The following is a 10832-nucleotide window of genomic DNA, read 5'->3' on the forward strand; positions in this document are numbered from 1 at the left end:
TATCAAGGGCTCATGATGGCGGGGGGAGCGGGGAGGGAGGGAAGAATGAGGGCAGCCTATCACAATGATTGCCATATAGCGTGCTCCCAGGGGGTGAACAATAGAAAAGTGGGTGAAGGGGGACAGCGGTCAGTGTCAGACATGGAAAAAAAAATTATAAATTATCAAGGGCTCATGAGGGAGAGAGGTGGGGGAGAGGAGAAACGAGCTGCTACCAAGGGCTCCAGTAGGAAGAAAATGTTTTGAAAATGATGATGGCAACAATGCTGGACATCATCGATGTTGTATGGACTGTGATAAGAGCTTTAAGAGCCCCCAATAAAATGATTTAATTAAAAAAAGGAGAAAAGAACAAAGCCCTTCTCCGGGATCCCAGAGGCTGCCCACGATCGCAGGAAGGCCACTGGCAGCAAGAGTCAGGATGGTAGGTGCTGCGGCTACTCAAGAAACCCTGGCACCTGCAGCCCGAAAGGTCTGCATCCTGCAGCAAGCTGGCCCAGCACCTGCCCAGGAGCTCATCAGCACCCTCGCCCAGCCCGAAGCACAGCCCCACAGGCAGGCCCCACAGGTCCAAGGGCAGGGAGGACGAGGAGCTACTCTGAACGCAGCATGCCAGTCCAGCAAGCCTGTGCCCTGTGCCCGCTACCCCACCTCCGTACCCTCCTCTTCTTCAGCTTAGGACAGGGCTCTGGACCACACCTCTGGACTTGAGGCGGGGGAGAGGAATCCCCGACACAAAGGGCGGGGACCTGAGGGGCTCAGTCAGGTGAGTGGCCCCTAGCACGGGCAGACTGGAAGCGGGGCCACGTGGGCCACAGAGCTCCCCAGTCCTACCACCCTGGCAGGTACCCCAAGTGTACTTGCAGCAGAGGCCCAGCAGTGGAGGGAGCAAAGACAACCGAGGAGCTATGGCCAGGCCAGCAGGAGACCTGCCTGGGGCCACACCACGGGGGCTGTGGTATGGGCATGGACAGGACTAGGCTGCAGAAACACCCGTGCCTCCAGGAAGCCCCCTAGAGACCACCTGGGCCTTGCTGTTCGTGGGCCGGAAGTCACAGGGCTCCAGCAGCCCTGCCTCCTCAGGCCCCACACAGTCTGTGGGTGCAGGCTGGAGGGGAAGCGGGTAGGGAGAGGGATAATGGGCAACCTCCAGTGGCTTCTTAGAGCTGGCGGGGGTGGGTGGGGATAGGGGAAGGGGGAGGGGAAAGAGAGGGGGTCAGCCAATGCCCAGTTCAGAGTGGGTTTGAGTCAGGGAAGTCGTGGAGGCTGTACAGCCTGGGCAGGTGTGGGAACACATGAACACATGCACTGCCTCAAAACGGACAATCATGGTGGGGTGTGCTGGAAGGAGGGAAGACTGCAGGAGGGAGGGGAGTGGTCAGCGATGACTCCACTCAGCCAGCACCGACGCAGCACCCACTGCTTGCTCGCCCAGCCAGCTTCGGGGACATGGGTGCCGCATGGGACGTGGCAGACACCCATCTACTCAGGCAGACAGACAGTATACAAGTAAACCAAACTACATACCCACTCGTGTCAGGGGGCTCGGTGCTAAGAGCAAAAAGCTCGGAGCAGGAGGATGAGGTGCTGGAGCTCTTCCAGCTAGTGGAGGGCCGGGGTGCACCTCTCTGGGGATGGGGGCTGTGGGGGGGAGACCACCTGGAAGAGCATTTCAGGAAGAGGGAGTCGCCAGTGCAGGCATCTTGGGGCAGGAGGCTGCCTGGCAAGGACCTGTGGCCTGGGTAAGGCAGAGTATGCACTAACGGGGCCCTGGCTGGCATGCTGGCAGATCTGCTGGGAAGCCGGGAACCCCCAGGGAGCCCCCACCAGAAATGGAGAACAGAACCATGTCCAGAGGGCTGTGTCGGGCGGCAGGATGTGAACCAGTGCCCACAGGACATCTGTGCTCCACATTTCCTGCCGGGCCAATCCTGCCCTGGAGGAAAACCCTCCTGAGGGACCACGCAGCTCTGAGGAGGGATGCTGGAGGGGCCTCAGACCTCTGTTCGAATGAGTGCCCCAGTCCCCCCTGCAGTAGGGGTCTCACGCCCCCATACACATCCATCCATTCCATTTCCACAGAGCTGGGGGAAGGCCATCGCAGAGCAGCTTGCCCACGCAGCAGCCTGCAAGCCTCTTCCTCCTTGCCAGGGACAGCTGAGACAGGGCTCTCCTCAGGCTCTGCGGGGCTTCCCCCACCCAGGGCAGGTATACTGTAACCTGAGGCAGAGACCAGAGCCCCAGGCTGCCCACCCCACCCCCAGACGGAATGCCCTGGAGAAACTAAGAAAGGGTCTTACCTTCAGGGCCAGCTCTAGGGACAGAATGGACAGAGTTGGGGTCTGTGTCCTCGTCTGCCCGGGGACGGGTCAGAATCTTTGGCTGCTTGGGCACCTCTTGGGTTGGGAGGTCCTGGGCTACCTCCTGCAGCGATGTGGTCAGGATGCTGTGGACACTGGGCTTCGCTGGACCCCCAGGAGCACTCGGCGTGGGGGCAGGGCCTGTTACACTGGATGTCGGTGCTGGCCTGGCTCCCTCCTGCTGCCCCTCACGAGGAGGGCGGGGCAGCGCGTCGGGGAGGAGGTTCTCTTCAGGCCCTGCCCTGGCTTCTGCCCCCACCTCCTGAACTGGCAGACCTGGCCCCAGTGGGCCTGCGGTGGGCAGCCCGGCCAGCTGCTCCGTGACTGCTCTTTCCTCTCGCGTCTCCTCCTCCTGCTCTTCCTCTTCCTCCTTGCGTTCCTCCATCATTCTGCTGGCTTTGGCTTGAGCGGGGGCTGGGGGTCCTAGGGCAGTGGCCGCTGTGGGCCTGGGGAGGGCAGCTGGCCAGGGTGTGGCCTGGATGGTGGACAGAGGCTGACTCCCACCTCCCAGAGCGGCCGGGCCCCCTGCTCCTGCCTGGAGCTCGCCTGCCAGGGCCACTGCCGCCACCTCCACCTCGGCCACCTCCTGGTCATAGCTGTAAGGGTCTTCGTAGTGGCGCCCCGGGTCACCCACCTCGGTGTCTGAGAAGTTCCCGGTGCTGGCGGCAGCAGCACCTGGCAAGCCCTCGGCATCACTGTCGCACCCGGGCAACTGATAGCAGATTAGCTCACCCCCTGAGTCAGGGCAGTGGCAGGCCCGGCAGGGTGGCAGGTGGACAGTGTGGCCCGCGGCGTACTTGTGGTCCATGTGGACACAGCCCACCTGGCCACACTGCGGACAGCTGTCCGAGGCTACCACTGTCTCAATGCAGTTAGGAGGCAACTCTGGGCACAGCATGAACTGACAGCTGATCTTGCCACCACCAGGCGGGCAGGAGCACTCGGTGCTGCCGAAGTCCACGAAGTAGGACTGGCCGGCGGGCACCCGGCCCCGCAGGAAGCCGCCCTGCAAGCAATCGTAGTACTGGTAGCCCTCGCAAGCACAACCCTGCTGCACGCAGGTAGCGCAGCAGGCCCCGGGCTCCAGCGCCTCCTCGATGCAGTTCTCTAGGGGCGGGCACTCGATGCCTGTGCAGTCCTGTGGCGGGGCGGCCTCGCCCGGGCACACCAAGGCCACCGCCAGGGCCAACCAGGCTGCCGCAGGACCCCGGAGCAGCTCCATTGTCTCACCGCCAGCTCAGGCACAACTCGTGCTGGGTGGTCTCCTTCTTCAGGCCCTGGGGGAATCAGGAAGGAAGTCTGTAAGTGGCCCATGTAGGCCCTAGCGCACACACAACAGGCGTGCACACACACGTGCAATACACGTATGCACCCCCACATGCACAGGCATGAGCACATGCAAGAGTGTGCACCCAGTCTCGGATGCCTTCACCCACGGGTGCACATCCAGAAGCTGCAGGCTCACACTCTCAGCAGACCCTCTTGCCTCCCCCCAACCTAAGTCCTGGGCCTCAGGTAAGCGCAGACTGCCACACATACCTTTCATGTGGATTCATGTGCACACACTCGGCCAGCCACCCAGCTCACCTTTGCCACCATGGTGACACACGTACTCAGTCAAACCTTCCTTCCCGGCCCGGCCCCCACATCCACGTGCACACACATGCCCTTTGCTCAACCACACTCCCTGACCAGGGCTCATGTCCAGCCTGGCATGGGCACACTGGGTCCCTCCCACTCTCTCCAGCTCATGCCACTCACACGTACCCACCTCCACCCGCCTACCCAGCTGCACACTGCCACCACCACCCCAAAACTCTCCAGGGCTCCAGGAACGCTGGCCAGAGAAGCTGACAACCAACTGAGATTCTGGGTAGCAACAGGGCCTCTCTAGCTCCTGCCCAGGGGAAGCGTGCTGGACACCATGCTGTCCTTAAAAGCCCCTGCCCCTCATGCATCTAACTCATGTCCTGTCCATTCTTCCTCCCTGCCCAGCTCTCTACAAAGCACCCCATTCCCTCACCATGCCTGCCGGCAACTCAGGCCACACCACCCATCTGTCCCCTTGGTGCTCAGCCACCTCCCTACTCTCCCCTACTCCACCCCTGACCCCAAAAAACCCTGATTGTAGAGTTTATTCCAACTCACAGTGACCCTATAGGACACAGTGGCCCCTTAGGGTTCCCAAGACGACAACTTTTTTTAAATTAAATACTTTTATTGGGGGCTCTTACATCTCTTATCACAATCCACACATCCATCCAGTGTGTCAAGCACCTTTGCACATATGCTGCCATCGTCATCTTCCCACTGGAGCCCCTGATATCAGCTCCCCATTTCTTCCCCCTCCTCCCCTGCCCGCCCTCCCTCATGAACCTTTGATCATAATTTTCATATCTTACTTTGTTCTCCATCACTCCTCACCCACTTTCTGTTGTTCGTCCCCCTGAGAGAGGGTAATAGGTTCTCTACCCTCATTCTTGGCCCTGGGGGGGGGGGGTATCTATCCTGGATTCCCTGTGTTTGGGGCCCTTGTCTGTAGCAGTGTGCATGCTCTGGTCTAATCCAATTTGTAAGGTAGAACTGAGGTCATGATAGTGTGGGGGGAGGAAGCACCAAAGAACTAGAGGGAAGGTGTGTGTTTCTTCGGTGCTAGACGACAACTCTTTAGGGGAGCAGACGGCCTCATCTTTCTCCCCCCAAGGGCCTGGTGGATTCAACCTGCCAACCTTGCTCTTAGCAGCCCAGCACTGAAGCCCTGGCAAGCTCTCTACAGCAGCTGATCCACATCTCATCCTGCCTGAAGTCCTAACACCAGCACACAGCGAGAGCGGGCCGCACTCCTGCCCTCTACCTGCCTGCAGGAAGAAGATGCCCTGGCTTCCCCTCCTCATCCTCCGAAAACCACTTCTATGCCACCTTCTCTTAATCCTCTACCTCCTCCGCCCCGGGAAAGTCGCTGGATTTCACGGGCCCCTGGGACTCCCGGTGGCCAGACCTGTTCCTAACTCCCACAGCTCCTCAATACCCAGAGCTCTTTCCCACAGGCTCGGCATCAATGTTGAAAGTCACGCTGCTAAAAAGGTCTCATGGAGAAAGAAAAGCACAGTCATCAGTGTTCAGATGGTTCTAGAGAAGGCAGCCCACGGGCTGCGGGGCCAGGCAGGGCACGGCAGAGCGAGCTGGGCCTGACCTACAAAAGCTAGTTCCTAAAAAAGCCAAGGACAATGAGGGTCACCCAGTCTACAGCAGTTCCCGCCCCTTAGGGCCCAATACAAAAGGAACTGCTGGTCAGTGAGTCAGTCCCTCCTGTGCGCCTACTGTGTGTCACCACCGTGGCTGGTAACATGGAAGGTCAGCAAAGATGAGGGACACCTCGGTGAGATGGACCGACACGAAAGCCACTCCAGTGGACTCCAACAGACCAACAAGCAGGCAGAGGCCAAAGGATGGGGCACCGTTTCATTCTGTTTCCCAAAAGGTCACCTTGAGTCAGAGCCCACGTCCGCTCACACCAACAGCACGGTGTGACCCGGGGACATGTCTGTGGACACCACCAGCCTTGTCCCTGCCCTCCTGGAACGGGCATCCAGGCGGGAGAGGAAAATAATGAACCCACAAGCCAGGGTGTGAAGGCTTCCTGGGGAGGTGGTGTCTGAGCTGAAACCTGGAAGCATCCACGGAGTCACACCCACAGGACTATGGGAAGGCAGGCAGGCAGACAACAGCAGGGGTGAAGGGCTTGGGACAGCACTCAGTTGGCATGTCTAGGGCAGGGCAGGCAAGGGCAGAGCAATGCTGAGACCAGGTGGGAGTGGAGGGCAGTGGCCAGAGGGCGCAAGTCACCTGGCAGTGTGGCTCAAGGGCCAGGGATAGGGAGTGGCAGGGTGGGGCTTTCCAATACAGTGAACCCTCGCCACTTCGCGCTTCGACTTCCGCGCCTTCACTCTATCGCGGTTTTTGCGTAACAGCGCATGCTCTGTCATTACTGCCACTGATTGGCTCATACTGTACACGCTTCTGTCTGCATCGCTACGTATCGGAGCTACGTATCAGATGCATTTTTGCTTTTGTACAGTGCACTGTAATTGTTTGCGATTTTTAAGAAATTTTATCTAAGCCCTATGATGGCTCCTAAAGGAGCTGCTTCTTCTAAGCCTTCTGACAATAAAAATAAGTGCCAGAGGAAGATGCTCACCATCCAGGAAAAGGTAAAACTTTTGGATATAAGGAATCCTACTTCGCGGAATTTCATTTATCACGGTAGGGTCTAGAACCGATTAACCGCGATAAACGAGGGTTCACTGTAATGGGATCTGCTGGTAGCTGTGTTGAGAACAGTCCACAAGGCAGTCTGGGCAGGAGGGAGGAGGCATTTGTTGGAAAAGGAGACAGACAGGATATTGATCTGGACGGTCGAGGGCCACTGTTGGTTGAAGGGCTGATTGGGGTGGGAGAAGAGAAATCCAAAGGAGACCAGGTCTTTGGTCTGGAACCCGGAAGGAGGCGCGTCTGTTCCTGAGACCATGAAGGCTACAGAAAGAGTGTGACAAGAGGATTTCGGAGGGACCACCTCCAGGCTGAGGAGTTGAGGAGGTCTAAGAATCTTAGGCATAACTGACCTCTTCCAGTTTCCCTCCTGCCATGAGGCAGCAGTCAGACCCGCTTCCACCCTCATCCTTCCGTACCTGCTCTGACGCCAACGAATCTTCCCCAGTGCCCTACGTCTGTGGGCCTCGATAACTCACTGCAATGGGCACAAAGAACTCAGACAAGAGCACCAAGGGAAGGTTATTAGAGAAGCGAAGGGGTTAGGACAGCTCAGATCAGTCTGCAGTGAGGACACAGTGGTGGGGCCACAGCATCACCTCTCCTCAGACCACGGCCAGTCTCTCTCGGTTCCTCAGCCTCGGTGCCGCATGCGGTCCGTTGGTCCCTGCCTCAGTGGGCCGGGAAGCCAGCTCGTGGCTCCCCCGTGGTTCCGCCGTCTCGGCACTGCTCCTCAGGCTCGGCCTCTGGTCTGTTTGACTTTGCTCCCTTTGCTGTCCTGTGATCTCCCTGCCACTAGTGGCTCTTCTTCCCGTGGTCCCGGGATAGCTTGCCATCTGCTTCCGAGACAGCTCTTAGGCACAGAGAACGCATGCCTCTGGTGGAAGTTGCTTTTTGTCTTTCAGGAGATCATAACCCCCCGGAAACAACAGATGGTAGCTTAGTTCCCACCCTCTAGGGTGGAGACTGAATCCTGTCTACTAGCATGGCAGAGAACTCCTCCAAGATGGGACGACAGCCACAGACAGAGGCCAGAAACTATAATACATCGCGTGGGGATTCTGGCTACAGGGGCCACAGTAATTGACTTCATCCGACATGCTATCGTGCGCTGGGCTCCCCAGAAGCAGAGCAGGGTCGACAAAGGCCCTGATGCAGAAATATCACTGGCACATTGTGGGGAGTGTGGCTGCTTTTCAGGAACAGGGAGCTAAAGTCAATGACATAACCCGATTGGGGGGGGAGGGTGTCTTCAGAGTGTGTGAACTATACCCCCTGACACTGTCAGGAGGGGGTGACGCCAGTGACCCCAGGATCCACAGGCTTGGCAGCAGGCAGGTTGGAGGGGGGGCTGACGAAGCAGTAATGTTCCCAGGGCTTGCGCCATCATCACTCAGTGGTAGCATCACACACCCTCACACACCTGCCAGAGGCAGCGTGATAGGGGAGAAGCTGCAGGAGGAGCCACGAGGGGTTCACTGGCTGGCCTCACCCACATGGAGGTGAGATCCAGGGCAACCACCCTGGTGATGCCACTGGCACACATGGACAAAGACCACAGCGTCTGGGAGAGGGGATACCTGTTAGCCAGGGTCAACCGAAAGGAGGGCACAGGCACCAACCATAGCAGCCAACACCTGCTGCTATTGAGTGTCCCTCCAGGGGACGGACCCAGCAGGGTGACAGCCGTGGCATGGCGGAGGCACACAGGTAAGGACCACCACACACACAGCCAACAGTGGTGAGATGGCTGGGCACTCCTTAGAAACCGCTCAAAGGCTATGTGAATTTTCCATTTGGTCCAGGGTTACCCCAAGCCCAGGAAGATAAGAAAGGAATTTAGTTACGAAATAATAGCACTACAGCTGCGAGTAGGCTCGGGCTTCAGAAGAGGCTCGCCTCCAGCGTCGTCCGCTGTGGCAAGAAGAAAGTCTGGTCGGACCCCAACGAGACAATGGAACAGCCAAGGCCAACTCCCATCGGGCAATCCGGAAACGGATCAAAGAGGGTCTCGCCATCCGCAAGCCTGTGACCGTCCATTCTCGGGCCAATGCCGGAAAAACACCCTAGCCCGCCGGAAGGGCAGGCATATGGGCATAGGTGAGTGAAAGGGTACTGCCAATGCGTGAATGCCCGAGAAGGTGACTTGGCTGAGGAGGATGAGGGTTCTGCGCCGGCTGCTTGGGAGATACCGGGAGTCGGAGAAGATGGACCGCCGTGTGTATCGCAGCCTGCAGTGGAAGGTGCAGGGGAACGTGTTCAAGAACCAGCGGATTCTGGCGGAACACCCACAAGCTGAAGGCTCCCCAGAAGCTCCTGGCTGACCAGGCTGAGGCCCGCGGGTCTAGGACCAAGGAGGCACGCAAGCTGTGAGGAGCGACTCCAGCCAAGAAAGGGGAGCTCGGCAGGCCTCTGTGCAAGGAGACCAGGAACTAACACCCCTCACCCCCCAACCCTTCTCTGCGCACAGTGGCCTCGGTAGTTTGGTTGACCAGCCACTCAATAAAAGCAAGCTTGGTCGGCCTGCCCTGCAAAAAGAGAGAAAGAATAGCAGGTGTGCACTGTAGAAACAAGCACAAGCGAACGATCAAAGATCAGATAGAGGAAAGGAAAAAGAGAACAAATCGGAGACCCCAAAGGGAATGCGGGCTGCCATGGAGCCTGCTGCTCGTCTAGTAGAAGGCTTGCTTCCTGGCTGCCGAGGACAAGAGAGAGCGCAGATGGTCACTCCGCGCTCCCTGTCTGGAGAGAGGACGTCATCTGGTCCACTGGAAAAACCCAACTTGCTCTTGGCAAAGATGCAGACAGGGGTTCCGGGTACCTGTCAGCCTCACACTGAATGCGACGTTTTCAGTGCCCACACATGCCAAATGCTGGACTAGACGCTTCTAGGGATGCGTTTGATTGATCTACCTGTGCTCTACGGGCGAGGAAACCGAGGCCCAGACTGGGTAAAACATCTGCACGCGGTCACATCCCTAACAACAGGTGGCATGGGGACTGGAAACCAGCATCGAGGGAGATGACCCAACTCCCCCTTTGATAGCTACGGAGAAGGCCTGATACCTGTAAAGGAGACAACAAATCTTCACCACTGGGCCAACAGACAGCATCATGATAAATGACGAAAAGATTGACGTGGTCGAGGGTCCATGTTCCTTGGATCCTCAATCACCACGCACCGAAGCAAGCGTCCAGGAAGCATGCAATAGACTGCACTGGGCCCACCTGCGAGCAAGCCCTCTTTCAAGTGTCAGACAGCAACATGTGTCTTTAAGGACTGAATGCGCCTGGCCCAACCGGCGGTGTTTCCGGTCGCTCCCCAGGCCTGTGGAAGCTGGACCAATGAATCAGGAAGCTGGGGGAAGAACGGACTCGTTTGCATTGCGGTGCTGGTGCTGCTGAGTGAGCGGGCCGCCGACTGCCAGAAACACGGACAAATCCGTCTCGAAAGAAGTACCGCCAGAATGCTCCCCATACAGGTGGGTGAGGAGATGCCTCACGTGTCTGCACATGTCATCTCGGTCCCTGGGAAAGGACATCGTACTCGGCAGGATGGTGCACGCTGGAGCACTGTTTCCGTCTGTTGGACATGGGTCGCCGTGGTAGTTACACCGTGTTGTGTCCACTTGAAGACATGAAAGTGTAGGGGTGGAGTCTCACCTGTCAGTCAGGTCACAGTCTGATGGTGCCTCCTTGTGGGTGTGGCTTTCTCCTAAGGAGGGTCCTGGGAACCTCCTCTCTCTCCCTCCCCCCACCCCTCCCTCCCTCCACCTTCCTGTTGATGACCACGCTGAGACCTGTGTCAGCCCTGTGATGCTTCTACTGCCATTAGATCCACACGACTTTTCACCCACCGGCCTGTGATCTTCCTGCATTCTGCATCATTGCATGTGGCTATGTGAGTCTCAAGAGGGACTGATAGACTAGTTTGGGACTTATGGACCGGGCTGGGATGCTTTCCTGATATACAATTACTTCTTCATAGAAAGCTCTTTCTTATGCTTATATGAGTGTGTCCCTGGATTTGTTTCTCTAGTCAACCCTGCCTAACACAGTCGCTATGAGTCAGAGCCAACTGGATAGCGCCTAATGGCTACCCCTTCCAGGCCCCTCATAGGGCCTTGGATCTAGACTTGAACAAAACTAAGGAAGGATCTATGATCGAGGCAACATTCTGGAGGGGGAAACAGCCGAGGCAGG

The 10832-nt window shown here is 57.9% G+C and overlaps 1 protein-coding gene across 3 annotated transcripts in view; it reads right to left on the reverse strand.

The window, feature by feature from the left end:
• Nucleotides 1–3619, reverse strand: part of FBLN2 (fibulin 2) — a 47745-nt gene extending 44126 nt beyond the window's left edge. For 2 of the 3 annotated variants that reach the window (XM_045290024.1, XM_004702366.2), the window contains exon 1: nucleotides 2301–3619. In XM_045290024.1, the coding sequence (XP_045145959.1) occupies nucleotides 2301–3582 (1282 nt within the window). In that variant the 5' untranslated portion in view covers nucleotides 3583–3619. The remainder of the gene's footprint in view (nucleotides 1–2300) is intronic. The other variant, XM_030885529.2, reaches the window with a different exon arrangement.
• Nucleotides 3620–10832: the final 7213 nt, after the last annotated feature.

The sequence above is a fragment of the Echinops telfairi genome, unplaced genomic scaffold (assembly GCF_000313985.2).
Source record: "Echinops telfairi isolate 266 unplaced genomic scaffold, ASM31398v2 ScPeMD7_31;HRSCAF=116, whole genome shotgun sequence".
Taxonomy (NCBI): domain Eukaryota; kingdom Metazoa; phylum Chordata; class Mammalia; order Afrosoricida; family Tenrecidae; genus Echinops; species Echinops telfairi.